This window comes from Athene noctua, chromosome 8, assembly GCF_965140245.1.
Source record: "Athene noctua chromosome 8, bAthNoc1.hap1.1, whole genome shotgun sequence".
NCBI lineage: Eukaryota > Metazoa > Chordata > Aves > Strigiformes > Strigidae > Athene > Athene noctua.
In genome coordinates, this window is record NC_134044.1 from 5,274,500 (window position 1) to 5,291,307 (window position 16,808).

Genomic DNA, 16,808 nt, shown 5'->3' on the forward strand with positions numbered 1-16,808 from the left:
GGAGAGGAGCTTCCACTCCTGGTCCTGTATGGCACGATCCAGCTGTGCACATCTGCAGAAAGGCAACTCAGGCTGTTCCGCAGTTGCTCTCTGGTTGACTCTAAATACTGATGCAAAGAAGCGACTGAACTTGATGGACTGAAAAATGGGTGCTGAGAATTTGGCAAGATTCAGACCTTTGTGCTACAGTTAATGACATGGTTCTCCAGGGGTTTCTGACGGTCTGATTCCTTATTGCCTTTCAGGCCAGCTTCTGCATTATCACTGTTCTGCCCAATGCACTGTGCCATGATGCTATGCTGCATCAGCCAATTTTCAGTTTGCAGATGCACGTTTCCTCCTAAACGTGGGTGTTCTTGGCTTATGTCTCAGCTTTCAAGACCATGGCCCTCATTCCCAGAGCACCAAAAGCACTTGGCACAGTTCATCCAAATGGGATGCAGCACTGACTGGCTACAGAGAGACCTTGTAGAGAATTGTTTTGTCAGTCAAGCCTTGCTTATTGCATACAAGCCTAGTGAGAGAAGCTACTCTACTAAAGGAAGGATAAACTAAATCTATTCAGGAGGTATTTTTTAAGATCTTATTAAGACTAGCTTTTTGTCAACGGCTTTATGATAGACAGAATGGAGCTCAATCTATTGACAGCACATCAGAAAATATTTGGTACCTGACGGGTAGCTGAAAGTTGCACCCAGACCCATCTAGTCTATAACTAAATGTCAGCAGTAAAAAGGATTTCACTTGCAAAAATGCTTTGCACAATAAGAAGCTACAAAAGTCAAGGCAAAACAAGGCATTCTACTGAACTGTACATACTACTCTTATGCAGCTCTACATTGTTATTACTGGGAGAATTTTCTCATAGCTTAACATGAGACTGATGTAACCTCAAGAACAGCCAAGTAGTACTTCATTGATTCAAAAGGTAAGGCACAGATTGAAAGGGAGATCAAAACCAAAGCTTTAGAGTACCATTCTTATTTTTTCTGTTTCTTGATACAGAAAGAAAAGAAATGCATGGACATAAAGCTTATATTCTCAGGTTATAGAAAGCCACCATATTTGATGCAATCTAAAAATCTTCTCTTCTAAAACCCTTTGTTTTAGCAAACAAAATGAGTTTCATGTTGGTCAGATATCCAAGTAAAATCAAGTGTAAACCATTAGATTGTTCCTGGCTCGCCCTTACATAAAACCAAATAGGCTCCCATTCAGGTAAGTATCACATAAGTGTATTTGAAAAATACAGCAGATGTTGCCCAAGTACACCCGATCATGAAAGTCCTTAAGAATAAGGGAGCTTTCATGCCTGTCTTCCCTTTTCCCATGCATAGAAAATAACAGCATTGTTAGCAACTTCACAGTTGAGAAAAGGTTAAGTATGAAATCAAATATTTGTTTCTTAGTACAAAAAGTAATTTGACAGGCAAAATCCAGCTTGTTTTGGAAGTTCCAGTGATTTTAATATAAGAGCTGTGTTATATAAGAATTACATTATATTTTGTTATGATGCCTCTTATATTATTAGCAATATAACGTCATGCATTTCACAAAAATATCTTAGTTTTAACACAATTTAGCTGTCTGTAGATCTAGGTTGTTCTTCATCTAGTTTTAAAGTTAGCAAAATTTAAGAAGTGTGGCTTCCTCCTATGTCCTTCAACCCAAAAAAGGCTGAGAAACTCACCTACTAAGGACAGGTAAACAAACGAGCAAGTGGACAAATGCAGAAACGGAAAATAAAAGCCATCAAAAAGATTTCGTCCCTAATGGTATTCCAAGTCTGGCTATAAATCAGAAAAGATTGTCTGTGGCATCTATTTGACAAGACTCAATCTCCAAAACCAAATTGAGAGATTATCTACATTACAAAACAAGATGTACTTGAGTCATATGCTCCATAAGAAAAGTTTATCTTTATTAATTAGTTGTCATGGAAACTCTGGCCTTGGGAAGGCTATGAATGGTACACCAAAATCACATACAAATTGCTTTTAATAAATGCCTTCATCATGATTTGGATAAACAAACAGTAAGCAAGGCAAAAGTTGGTCTATTACAGAGAAAGAAATGCCACAGGGGTTCAAAAAGGAAAAAAAAAAAAATAATTAGAAAAAGTTTAAGATATTGCAAATAATTATCCAGTTCTTTCAGGCTTTCTGGCAAAGACCTGTGATATTAGCTAATGGTGCCTGAATGATGAACAAGTGAAAATATCAAACCAGCAACAGCAAGTATGAAACAGCACTCCAAAACCAGGGTGTGAAGGCCCATGCTCTTACCGCCTGCTGGATGATGCATTTAACAGAGAGAGGCCAGGTGTGATGGTAGAAGGCCAAGGATCTTAGCAAGAGTCTTAAATTATTTCTTCACGGAAAATAAGACTTCAGGGATTACATTATTCAAGATGACTTTGTCTTCTTTTCCTCTTTTCAGAAGTCTCTGTGTAGACCATACTTTTCCAGAAGTTTAAACTTTACACCCAAGAGAAAAAAAGATGTACAAGACTGATCTCCCCCAGCACTGAGACACAACACCTCATCAGCAGAATGAAGCTGAACAAAACAGAGCGACAGCACAGAGACTGCCGTATCCAGCTGAACCTGCCGAGCAGGCAGAATGCAATGGGCAGAGCTGAGCTCTTGCCAGCAAGATAAAAATATGCTGAGGAAGCAGATCATCTGATTTCTATGTGGGGCTGGTTTGTCTGTTTTCTGTTGCATTTGGGGGATGAGCGAAGGAAGGAGAGGAAGAAGGAGAGACACAAAAATTTTTAGGCTTCTGGTTGATTCTTCTAACGTGGTGATACCAGCTATGTTATAGTGGGAGCAAATTCAGAAACAAACAAAAATAAAAACCTGTGGAGTACACTATGACCATAACTGCACACCTCTGCAGTAACCGTCCTCTGTTTTGGTACGGCAACACCATGTCTCTGGCTTTCCCACTTAAACATGTAATTTGTCCTTTGAACTTTCTTTTGTTGAAATGGTGGATTACAGCGATGTAGGATGTACAATACGTATATTACATATATACATATATTATTACATGTATATTGTTGTAGCAGTACAGAATGGCTAGTTTGCTATGAATTTTTAAAGGCAATTTTACAGGTGATTTCCATTTTCATTCACAAAGCCTGTGACATTACGTGTAGGATTAGTAAATGTTTTATTCTGGATCAGAAAACTATTTCATTTTATAAATAAATGAAAGGTAATCAAATAGTTTGATTCATCTGAAGATGGTAAAAATCAGAATAAGGTAGCATTTACATGTCTCATCAAACAAATCAGCTAGCTGTTCCAAAATAAAATAAAATAAAATTAACACCACTACAGCTGACTTGGGAGATGTTAATTTCAAAATTTAGACCAACTTTTGTTGCAACAGTTGCAGACATGAGCTGAAACAGGAGTTGGCAGCAGGATGAGAACACAAGCATGACAGCAGGGGCTCCATGCAAGCTCACGGTTCGCTTGTTTACCCAGACACTGAAACAGATTTTGCTGTGACATCAATCCCCATGTTGTCCCATGTTACTTCACTGTCAGCAAGCACGCTAGCTGAGGTGTTACTGCACGATCTGCAACTTCTGAATAGACACTTCCTCTGAAGAAATAACTGTCTTCATTGTAGTTGGTGACAAATATTTAAAGACATCTGTTGCAAAACTGTCTCCTGAAGTTGGAATGAATCTTTTTACCATGGGATGTCATGTTAACATGCAGTTGCCAGGGCATTATGGCACTTGCCTTTCCATAATTTTTTACAATTTCTATTACAGACGTCCCTAAGACTTTCAACTCATGGAACTTAATTCCCATGAAAAATATATAAAGAATATATATATATATATATATATATATATATAAAGAATACATATATTCAAAGGAAGAGCAACTGATATCATCTACCTGGACTTGCGTAAAGCATTTGATGCTGTCCTGCACAACATCCTTGTCTCTAAATTGTAGAGACATGGATTTGAAGCATGGATCACTTAGTCGATAAGGAATTGGCTGGATGGTCACACTCAGAGAGCTGTGGTCAATGGCTCAATGTCCCAGTGGAGAGCAGTGACGAGTGGTGTTCCTTAGGGTCGGTGTTGGGGCCAGTGCTGTTTAACATCTCTGCTGGTGACATGGACAGTGGGACTGAGTGCACCCTCAGCAAATTTACCAATGACACCGAACTGTGTGGTGCTGTTGACACCCTGGAGGGAAGGGATGGGCCATCCAGAGGCACCTGGACAGGCTGGAGAGGTGGGACATGCAAACCTCATGGAGTTCAACAAGGCCAAGTGCAAGATCCTGCACGTGGGTTGGGGCAATCCCCAGCACAAACACAGGCTGGGCAAGGAGTCACAGCCCAGAAAGCCAACCATGTCCTGGGCTGCATCAAAAGAAGAGTGGCCAGCATGTCAAGTGAGGGGATTCTTCCCCTCTACTCCACTCTCATGAGACACCCCCTGCAGTGCTGTGTCCAGCTCTGGGGACATCATCAGAAGCACATGGACCATAGGAGTCCATGAAGATGATCAGGGGGCTGGAGCACCTCCCCTGTGAGGACAGGCTGAGAGAGTTGGGGGTGTTCAGCCTGGAGAAGAGAAGGATCCGGGGAGATCTTCTAGCAGCCCAGGGGGCTACAGGAAAGATGGGGAGACACTTTTTACAAGGGCATGTAGTCATAGGATAAGGGTTTTAAACTGAAAGAAGGTAGATTTAGATTAACTGTAAGGAAGAAATTCTTCCCTGTGAGGGTGGTGAGGCCCTGGCACAGGTTGCCCAGAGCAGCTGTGGCTGCCCCCTCCCTGGCAGGGTTCAAGGCCAGGTTGGACGGGGCTTTGGGCAACCTGGGCTAGTGGAAGGTGTCCCTGCCCGTGGCAGGGGGGTGGGACTAGATGAGCTTTAAGGTCTGTTCCCACCCAAACCATTTTGTGGTTCTGTGATAATATCCCAAATACCATTTAATGACATATATTTGCCATTTAAATGTCAAAGTAAAAACCGGTATATAAACTAGAATTTGAGTTAACAGGCAAGAATTCACTCCTTATGTAAACTGCAGAAGCTTACCTTCATTAATAGGGACACACTCTGAAATGATAGACTTTTTCCCTTCCAAGAACTGCAGAAATACCCATTTTTAACACCGTCTCAATTTGCTAATTTTTGAATGTTCATCTGATAATGCATTGAATAGTTGTTGTTGCTTTTCAAAGGATGTTTATTAAAACTCTGTTTTCTTCATACAACTGGTTATTTACTTCTTAAATTATTATACTTTACCTTTTTAATAAGCATGGGGAATGCACAGGACTTGATACTCACCTGCTATAAACAGATTTGTGGAAGTTATACTTAAAACTGGAAAGGTCATACTGTAAGCTTGATCAGAAAGTTGTCTATTGAAAATGTTAAATCTCAGCCAATAGAGAGAGCCAGGCTCTGCAAACAAGGCTTATCCAAGGCCCTCCATGACCACAATAATGTTTTTTAAAGCATAATTTCTTCATACAAGAGAAGCAAAAATGCTTATGACACCCCACTGAAGAGGAAAAACACTTATCTTGTTTTTTTCAGAAAGGCCACATATATGATCGGGTAGCATTTCACTCAAATTTAAACACTGTCCTCAACTTGCCACATGCGGGCACTGAGTGAATGTCTGTGGCAAGCTTACCACTGAAGATTTCCAAGATTACTCATTAACCCCCACCTATTTAGCGTCGTTGTAGAAAATGGACTCAGCAGAGGGGGTTTGAAACAGAAAAGTGTTATAATCAGAAGAACAAGGAGTAGTCATCCATTCCTGGAGCAAGCACGGCTGAATTTCCACCTTTAATCTTGGTAAGACCTATCAGTATTTCACTTTTATTTTTATGTGTGATCTGAAAGATGCTGCTTCATCTATGAAGCATTTCAGCTAATTGTTTAAAATGCTTCCATAGGCTCCAGCCCCAGTCGGTTGAGGTGCCTGGAACAAGGCTGTCCTACTCAAGGAGCGCTTGCGTGTTGCAAAGAACTGTTCATCATTTTAATCTTCTTCTTGCATTTGCATAAAACCACAAAAACATTGTCATTGACAATTAATCTGATGCAAATTCTTGTCTCGTCTCCTGGGATTTTTATTCAGGCAATAATACTTGTGGGGTCAAAAGTTGAACCTAAGGCTATTCATAAGTCCTGGTAATTTTTAACTTTGTGTTGTGGTTTAATCATACAGATTTTCATTCTTCATTTATAGGTTGTGTACAGGGTGAAATCCTTTTCTTAAGGAACACTGTTTAAGTGCTACTAGATTGCAATCACATTAATTGAAACTCTGCTTATCTAAGTAATTATACACTCATCTGTATGACCTCAGTAATGTTACTGGAAGTTTCACAACAGCAAGCCTTATTCTAGCTGTGAAGTATTCCATCTCTGAAGGCAAAAGAAAATTGTGACTCCCAAGCAGCTTCAATTCTTTGGAGCACAGCCAACAATGTCACAATTCTGGTGATGTGGGAAACTGTTGACTAGGTACCAATGGCCACTTTGCAGGAAATCTTGATCTCAACATAATACACTCCTTGATTACACAAAAGCTGACCAAGACCTTCAGGACTTTTACCTGGAATCAAACCACTCCTCACTCTCAGATGTCACTTTTCACATGTACTCTATGGGCCAGGTTTTCTTTTCTAAAACAGAAGATACTACTTTTATTGAAACATCTAGAGTCTGCAAAGAATTTATGCATATTGAGATGTAATTTGTAAACAATCCTAGTGGACAAGAAGTCAAAGTGATTCCATCAAATGTAACCTCATTTATTACCTCCTCCCAGAGAAAAGATCTGAGCAAATGGATATATTTGTTAATTCCTGTCAATGAATGCATTATAATTGTACCTGTTGCTACACTCATATTTAATTAAGTGGACATCCTCTGCAATGTAAAAGATGGATCAATCTGTCCTGCCTTAGAAGTGGCTGGCATTACTATATAGTGAAATAAGTATAATTACAAATGTTAATGATATGGATGCAGAATTTACTTCCACCCTTCTAGACTGACAATAGCACTCTTGTATTGAAGACAAAGACAACTTAACTTCCGCAGCAGTATTTCAGATGGAGTGTGAGTGTATGTGTGTGCACATGTGTGTATGTGTGTATGTGTGTGGGCATCAACCCTTTTAATTTACATACATACAGGCAGGTTAATCAGGAATTACCTGGCTGCCATTAATTTCAGTTTCCAATACTGTCAAAGACTCATTACCGCTTCAGAGACTGTCTGTTAATTATTCAGATAATTTGCATAATAAGCAGTTCTGCCTTTCCCTTTATATCTCCTTAAGCCTCTTCCAGGTAAAATGTATTCCCTCCTTAAAAACAGTGTGAGTTCAGTTGACGCTTTGTTTCCTTACTAGGGTATCTTCACTGACATAATAGCTATGCATGATCCAAACCTCATTCCATTTTTCAGTTAGTGTTTTCAGGCTGTCATGTCCTGATACGTGAACTAGCTCTTTGTTCAATCTCGCCAATTTGTTTGGTTTTGATGCAGAAATGGCTCATGTACTCTCATCGGGTATCATGCTCTGTCCCACATTGCAGCATTTTTTTCTCCATGAAGACTGCCCATTGCTTCATTTTTGATATAAGAAGGTACAAAATAACTGTCTGGAATAAGAAATTCCCGATCCTGATAATTTGCCATACACTCTGCAGCTTAATTCAGTATCAGGAAACAATGTTTTTTAGATGGAAGCCATTGCGGGAATAAAATATATTAATTTTCATTCTTCCTTTAGTATCAAAGCTATTATTAGAAAATGTACCTCTGGCCATCGTACTCCCTGTCTCAGTAGAAAATGCACTTCAGTCAAAGTATTTTACTTTCTGTGGACAACATTAAGGGTTTGTGGTTACCTCAGTTGAAAAGTATTTGTCTGCAGCTACTTCAGTTCCCTGAAAGCAAGACCTTCACAGAGGCTTTTTATATATGAATTTGTGTTCCTAAGATAGCTGCGGTTTTAAAGCCATTTGAAAACTCAAGTAAAATTTTTTTATACTTTTGCAAGGACAAATATTCACAGCATTGACTACAATACTCATTCTACATGTATATATAAGCCAGGGGTTCTTAAACCATATGTGCAATCATACAAATTTGTTATTTTGCATATTAAATGAGACATTAGCAGCCCTCTTTAATTTTATTTTTTTTTTTTATGAAGAGGTGTGCATTCTGGTATTACTTGCAGAGTTGTTACTCAGGTAGTATGAGTTGCTATAGATGTTACTATAAAGTCTAAGCTGACTTGTAGGATTGTCATTTAAGCTCCAGCCCAATATTGGCTTAGTTTAATTTATGCTACAAGAAGTTCATTAGCTAAACACTGTCAGTCTCCTTGAGCCAGTTTTGCAAGAAAGCAGTTCCCACACTGAAACGTTCTGTTTGACTGTTCTTTGTATTTTTTGTTGCTATCTAGAAAGCTGCAGCATCCGTGCACAGAAATTCCACTGCACAGGATGACCTTGATAAATAGAAGATAAACCTGAGATTTCCACACACTCACACGGTGCCAAAGGTCAATTGTATCTGCTTGACTGACACTTGAGCATGCTTAAAGATCATATTAGTACACCACATCCTCTAGATTAGATGATGAACAACTGATAAACACATTTGAAAACCAGCTGGATGTTACAGTCATTCCCTAGTTTTAGGCAACACCTCCAATATCCGCAGTCACTATTCAGCTAAATGTGGTGCGTTCGAGATACGGCCCCATGCACCAGGAGCATTACAGCTGCACCCAACAGAAGCAGCGCTGCTGCAGAGAACAACGTGCATTTTCAGTGAGACCACATTCGACTTTCCAAGGGAATGTCCACTCAGCAGGGTCCCTGCCTCTATGTCTGGCACAGGACCACCTGAAATTAGAACTTTGTTTAGAAATCTCTGCTACAGTTTCACTAGAAAGGAAAAAGGAGCTGGCCCCCAGAGCAGAATAACCAGACATTATTTTAGTGCTCATTTCACAGGTATCTTAGAGGTGCCAAGACTGAGACTAACAATGAATAGCCCAGCTAAAAGACATTAAAAAGTCATAAAAAAAGAACTAAGCCATAAAGTTTAGGGGGGAGCCTAACCTTTCAGGATAGGTGAATATCTAGTGAAAAAGATGCAAGACCTAAAACTACTATAAAGGTGATGTTTGATTTCTTAAATCAGACCAAAAATCCTTTAGAGAAACACATATATTCTGAACAAATTCTTCAGTCTGATTCATGTAAATGCAAGCTTGGCATATTGTTCAGAGAAAACCAGCAAAGTTAGGTTCAGATCCAAAGTCTAAACTGGATGGGCTGCAAAAACTAACCAAGCCGGTGACACAGATTTCCGAGCAGAATGAAGCAGAACTTGTGTCCAATGAGAGAGAAATTCACGATGCTTCGAACACTGAGTCTGATACGAATTTTGGATGTTTAGCAGCTGTGCAGTGTTGTTTCCTGTGACGGCAGCAGCAGGGCTCCCAAAAGCTCTGCCTGCAACTGGCAAGTGCAGCGATCGCTGCTCAGGCTACACTGGCTTTTTAAAGTGCCCAGGAATTGTTTAGCCGGTATTAGTGGCCTGGAGCTTTGGTTCAGAGAGAACAATAGGTGTACTATTTTAGAGGCATTAAAGGTATTAGCGGCAAATCTGCATTGTGCCTTGTTTACTGCTGGACCAGTGGTATTAGACAGGAGTTGAAAATGACTGCAACAGGCTGTTTGTTTTTAAATGTTCCGTGCCATAAATTAAAACATGATTCTTATTGTGGCCATCATTATAAAAGACAGCAGTATTAATCAGCGTTTTCTGGTTTTGAAATTAAAGAAAATGATAGTATACTTCCATAAACTTTACTGTTGCACTTCTCAAAAACTAATTATGTCTTATCTGAGCCATTTATATAATTTTTCATTTAATAAAGTTACACTTTGTTTTCTGCACATTTTCTGGAAAAGCAAGTGTTTTCACACCAAGTGAACAGACACGTAGAAAATTTTAGAGAATTATTTAAATTTGCGAGAAAAAACAGCAGTTAAAACCAATGCAGTTGTGCACCTGTTACAACCCCAGTATCTCTTTCCATTTGTCTTGGCAGAACCAAGGATAAACATATTAAGCCTTTAAATGGATTCTTAATGGGAGATAAAAATCTTGATTGGCCAAGATACAACAGGATATCTGAGCTGACACCTCTTCACAAGATCGGATGTGCATGCAATTTTGGGTCTGCTATAACACACAGTGAAAGGAACCGTGGTACCATCACGCAGAACTGAGTTTACAACGCGTAACTGCGAGGGCAGGCAGCGGGTCCTGGGCTCTTCCTTACCAACCCTGCCCCGCTGTCCTGCACCCAGGTCCAGCTCCCGCCTGGAGAAGCAGGGACAGGTTTATGCTATTCCCACATCCTCCTGCTCCTCCCACCAGCAGTGGCACTGACGCAACTTCCAGAGGAGGACAAGAGGCACCACAGTAACTCTCCCACAGCATCAGCAGCATTTATCCCAAAGCTGAGGGCAAGTTTATTCGCTGTTTGGCCCAGGCTACTTTTTCTTTCCAGTCAGGTGAGGGGGATAATTTTAAAGTTCCCAGTCATGGATATGGGGATCCTAGGAGCTAAGATCCTATTGAGGAACACATCTAAGATCTCAGACTACATTTCAAACATTCATCTAGCATGGCCCAAATCACAAGATTATCAGAGTGCAGCATGGTGTGCAGGACCTGTAAAACACAACTCTAGATACACTGTGTTTTGGCCAGCTTTCAATTAAGAGCTTTCTAGTTCAAGAAAACTTCACAGAAAACAATGAAGAAACTGTAATTAAAATGGTCTTTAATTTTACCTCCATTTTGGACAAAGTTTGACCGACTTAGCTGACTTAGATTTAAGTCAATGAATGCAAAATGAAACTCGTAGACATAAGCTGATCCTTGCAAATCTCTCAAACTGAAACCCAAAGAAATGGCACAAAGCTGTTACAAACTAAAATTATCATCTGCAGAATGAATCCAGTAATCACCATAAGAAAACTGACAGCTACCAGCTTTACTCAGTCCTGTTTTTCTTAAATATTAATGTCTTAATGCTATGATGGCTGATCCTTATGTAAAAAAAAAAACCTCTTTTAAGACTGAGAAGTATGTACTCGCCTACCTTAATGTAAGATATTTGCAAACACTTTAGCAATATGTTTTAAGCTAAAATTTTTCAAAGTCAAGGCTTGTCATGTGATAAAACAGCAATGCAAGTATGATGATTCAACAGCTGTATCCCAGTAACGGAAAAAACCCTTCCTATTGTATTTGTCCTGTCCCTTGCTTTTACATTCCAAAGAATGCAGTGTTTAGAGTAACAAAATAATTCAGAAAAAGCCAAGCAGATGTTTTCAACCCAAATGTAAGCAATTTTTAAGACCAGCTCCATACAATCTCCCTAATGAAGGCTGCCAAAAATGAGGCCCACTTACTACTTAGAAGTGCTACTGGTTTTCTATGAACCATGGGGTTGTTCCAGGTGCTAATTGTTTTAGGACCAAAATTAAACCTCTTCTCACATTCATTTCAAACAGCAGTTGGTCTCCACAGAGCAAGTCTGGATTGAGATTTACTGCTGTCTTTACACTACAGCTGCAATCCTGCAGCATATTTTACCAAGAAGTAGTTTGGCATGCAAATGTCTAAGGGACATAATGAGAAGCTGAAATTCAGCTTATTACAGTTATTATATTCCTTAAGTATTTTTCTTCTAAATTAGCATAATTCTCTATTGCGCTTCAAATTCTGACATTTTAGATCAGGGAATAATCCAATATTCGCTAATACGATTAAACTTTCATTTCCTTTGACCCACACCATCTACATATTTCACAGTGCACGCTTCTAATGAAACCTGCAGCACACGCTCCCGTGGCAACACTGCTGTGCCGTAATTCTGAGCAGGGTGAAAGCCACAGCTGGGACTCAGATCTTAAACAGCTGTTTCAGTCCAGCAGCAGACAGGAGCAGGAGCTCAGTCATAAACCTGTAGAATTTAGTAGAGTCCCAGAAAATGAAACTATCCCCAGAGAGTCACATACCCATCACTGAAGACTACAATTTTGGTCTGGTCATTTTAACAATATGAAGTATAAACTTATTGGCAATGTTTTCTAATTATTTTGTATCATCTAAACCATTTTCAATTACAGTAGTGTTCAAGTGCTCAGTTTGGCGTACTTAAAATACAACAAACACTTCAGGAAAACATAATAAAAATTAATTATAATTTGGTTTTGTCTCATAAAATGCACCTTTCACTGCTAACAACTCCCTGTTGATGATGTGACTTACACCATAAATTTCAGGGGTTTCAGCGCACAAGGATCTCTCAACGTAAATCCACAAGTGTTTCCTTTTAATTCCAGCAGAAGATAACCACTTTCTACTAATCAAAAGTTAACATAGCAAAGCAAATTGCTAACCTGGTGAGTGCACGCACTTACTGGGCATCAGTTCTCAAGAAAACTACTTTCTACATTCCTGTACAAACACTTCAAATCTAAGCTTCTCTCTTGTCAAAACAAAACTAAAGCAAACAAACTCCCACACTCAGAAAAAGTTTGAAATTGCTTACCTTGAAGAAGCTCCGAAGAAAATACATTATGCTTAGCATTTTGGAAGGTTTAAAATGAGGAATTGTTCAATCTTTAGAACATCCAAGGCCTGGGTGAATTCCTACACTCCTGCTGTGTCTTTAGTTACATGCTTTCTTGTTGCTATTTTGGACGGTCTTAGTACAAGGGAAGCATATGAGCCATGCCAGGAGCTTATGCTAAGGAGTTGCATAACAATTAGGGCTTATCTGTGCTACGCTGTACAGTACAGCAATGCAAACAGGTTTGTTCACAGTTTACTAGCCCCAGAACACTTCTACTAGGCATGCCCAGAATGATGCCATTGTATTTGCTAAAGAAACTAAAGCTATTTGTGAGTGCTTCTAAAAGAACTGAAACTACAAAGGACAGCCCATGTTCCCTTGCATCCCCCCCAGCTTTTGCTTTTGCCAACTGCAAGTTCAACCAGTGAGTATTACGCTTGCTGCAGCATTTAAAAGCAAAGGCTCCCACACTATGAGCTTTCTAGTTACTATCTTTAAAGGTGAGGAGAAATTGCAGAACAAGTCTTTTGAAGTGCAAAAGAGTAAATGCAATTTTAGTTTCTTCTTTTTTTCTCACTTAACATTAAAGTCCCTTAAAGATTATCTGTGCTTCGGTAACATTCAGCAACACAGAGATGCAACTTAGACGCCCCGTAGTAAAAAATCTCTCAACATGTAGTGGCCAGGACTGAGAGTTAACAAGTAGCCTGCTCAACAGTGCACTTAAAGACAACTACGGAGTGCAAGCAGGTTCTAAGAGAGGGACACGCTGCATTACAGCAACTGTCAGGTACAGCCTGATACTGCATGCTTTCATTCAGTTTTTATATAACTATGACTTATATTTGAACTATTCAAACCACCTGCTATTAAAATCTTTACACCAGGAAAAGGTGTTTTAGGGAGGTGCTCCAGAGTAGCTTCTGGTGCTCGGTGTTGCTGGCCACAGGAGAGAAAAACAGACAGCTGTGCAGCACCGCCAGTGCAGCAAGGTGGGAGGAGGGACACAATCCCCCTCTGTAGCTGATGCCCCAGCACTCGCCCGAGACTAACAGCAGCTCTCACATGAAGCATATTCTCTGACTCACTTGGTGCAACAGGGGGAATCTGTGCCATCACCCCCCAGTAAGCACATCCGCCACTTGCCTTGCATTTGCCATACTGCAGTACTGCAAACCCCTCTATAGCTTCCAGCTGCCCTTCTTCTTGTTAGTCTATTTCAAATAGAAATATTACTGTTTTGGTAGTACATGTAAATAAGACTTCATAGATAAATCAAATACTTCAGAGCAGGAAGCCCCATTTTACCACGTACACAATTCTTCTGCCATCGTGGGAACTGCATAAGTATACAGAGTATAAGGAAGGGCACACCTAACTTGTTAGAAACCACAGCAGTAATTTTTAAATTGCAACATAAGGTGCAAATGCAATATAGTCTGTGGTTTGATTTGCCAAATGACAATACTGCTTCAATAAAGTTTGATCCTGCCATCTCTTACTATTTCATAGATAAAAAGAGTTGTTTCCATTAAATCTTAGTTCTAAAAGACATACATATGTCAATATTATATACATGCAACAATCTTTTTAAGTAAACTTTTGCCCCACAATATGGGAGGAAAACTGCAGATAAAAAACCTTAAAATTCTCAAAACAATTAAAAATGCAATGCTAGTTTTTAAAAATAACTCATTGCAGGGAAATGGGCCTGTCTCAAAAGTTTTCAATGCTTTTATCTGTTAATTCTTAAGTTTAAATTATTGTGAAGGATTACTTTTCATGATTTATTCTGAAATAACTGTCATTCTTTTTAAACCCTGCTTATTCAAGAAATTGCAGGCAGATTTAAATTTTCTGCATGCCTCTCCCGGTACTGACTCAGTGTACTACGCTCACAAGGTTCAGCTGAAGCATTCTGTGCTCGAGCCTTGACATCAGCCTCTTCAAGCAAAAGGAAATGCCCGCTAAAATAAGTCCAGCTCTGTGGTGACTTGGCTCTTATTTTTCACAAATGAAAAGGAAAAGAAAGCTTTATTCACATATGAATTAAGGGGGTTTTAATAAGAACCAACCTATGCATGTGAAAAGCCAAATTTTTACTGCCCGAGTTTTCTCAACAGGTATTTTTAATTTCTACGGAACTGCCTGTGTTGCAAACATGCCAGAAGCAGGTCATTGGAACTGGCCAGAGGGGTTGCCCCGAGAACCTGACTCCCCTTTCAGTTGCTTATCTTTCCTGAAATTAAAGATCAACTGCCCATCACTCACCCTATTCTTCCATGCTTTACTTGTTTGTGGGCTGGAAATAAGGACATTCCTTTTCTGTAAATCAGCTGAGATCTTTCCCTCAGACTGGTACATTTCTTGCACTGGTTTGCTTCACCACATGGGATGTGCAAATTGCACAGTATTCCCTTAATCCTGCAATTCCTTAGACAGCACTACTATTATGGGAACTCTGCTAGTCAAAACTTCAGAAGAATGGCAAGAAACTCTCTAGAAATCAGACATTTGTGAGTATGCATCTTAACATATCATTACAGAGCTATGTAAGTCCTTTTACACTCCTGAAAAAAACAGGTCATCCGAGGTGCCGGTGCCCAGGCGCTGGCAGCAGGGCTGTGGGGTCTCTGCGAGGTGAGGCCGAGGCTGCCCCATGCTGGACACAACCGGTTCTAGCTGGTTTCAGTGGCCCCAAGGCAGGTCATGGCTGGGCCAAAGGTGTGAGGGGTGAGGGACAAGGTGTGAGAACCAGCCCTGCCGCACCGGGGTCAAGCAGGAGGTGCTGGCAGCGCCTGGGCAGAGGCTCCCCGCAGCCTCTGGGAGCCCACACTGGAGCAGGTTTATCCTGAAGGAACTGCAGCCCATGGGATGGACCCAGACGGGAGCAGGGAGGAGGAGGGTGAGCAGGAAGAGTCAGCAGAGAGGGACTGTTACAGGCTGACTGCAATCCCCCATTCCCAGTCTCACCAGTCAGGGGAGAGGGACGTGGAGGAGTCGGGAATGGAGTGAACTTCAGCACTGGGGGGAAGGCATTTCAGCGTTTGTCTTTGGTTTTCACGATCCAACCTTTTAATTGGCAATAGATTAATTTTCCTAAAGTTGAGTCTGTTTTGCCCATGATGGTAACTGGTAAGTGCCTTTGTCTCAACCCATGGGCTTTTTCTTCTTATTTTTTCCCTGTTCAGTTGAGAAGGGGAGTGGGAGAGCAGCTGGGTGGGCATCTGGCAGCTGGCCAACGTCAGCCCACCGCAGAGGTGCACTCGGACTACAAACAGAGCTAACAGCATTAAAGAGAATCTGCAACCTGAATTAATTGGTGTTATGATATGTGCAAACATCTGAAATATCTCTCCCCTTTATCCTATGTCTAACGAAGAAGTCCCTGACAGTAACTTTGATTTGTAAATCAAGAAAAAGCTTTCTGATGCCCAAAATTTTACATTTTCTAGAACATCATCCTACTGCAAATAGACAGGGTTTTTTCATAGCTAACCTTTTACAGTTTTTCCCCCTCCCTTTAAAAGCAAACAATGGGTTCCCAGGACTTCACTACTACCAAGTTCATTTTCAGAGTGAGGAGTTTATCACTTAACATAAACTTCGCTTGCAAAACTGTGGTGACAATTTTTTCAGTATATGATTCTAAGTTTCATTTGTTTAATGAGGATTTATTCTCTTCAGTACAGGCATAGAACTGTCAATCCTCAAGTGTCCAAGAACAGCCACTGTAGACATTTTTCTTAATGATACACCATCTAAATCTACATGCCTTTTATGCTTTTTAAAGAACAGCAGCTGAAAGCTGTCGCTGACTCATAGAACAAAATATCCATTTTGCCTTTTGCCACCAAAGTCAAAATCTACTGTTTAAACTGACACTGCCTCCAGCAGATCAGGCGCTATGGGGTGCCTGAACCAAAACCATTTGTCTAAATTTAGGTACCAAAACCTTGTAAAGCACTGAGACTAGGGTTCTCTAAAGGCAGACAAGTGGCACTGAAACTCCACTACTGTCCTTATGGAAGGCTTTTCTTCCCATGATTTCAACAATTTCACTATTTCATCTACAATTCACTTGGGTTAGTTTAACATAGTTGGGTATT

The 16,808-nt window shown here is 40.2% G+C and overlaps 1 protein-coding gene across 1 annotated transcript in view; it reads right to left on the minus strand.

Annotated features, from left to right (window-relative positions):
* ARHGEF4 (Rho guanine nucleotide exchange factor 4) overlaps positions 1 to 12,817 on the minus strand; it is a 189,935-nt gene extending 177,118 nt beyond the window's left edge. The window contains exon 1 of the mRNA XM_074912675.1: positions 12,676 to 12,817. Coding sequence (XP_074768776.1) covers positions 12,676 to 12,714 — 39 coding nt within the window. The 5' untranslated portion in view covers positions 12,715 to 12,817. The remainder of the gene's footprint in view (positions 1 to 12,675) is intronic.
* Positions 12,818 to 16,808: the final 3,991 nt, after the last annotated feature.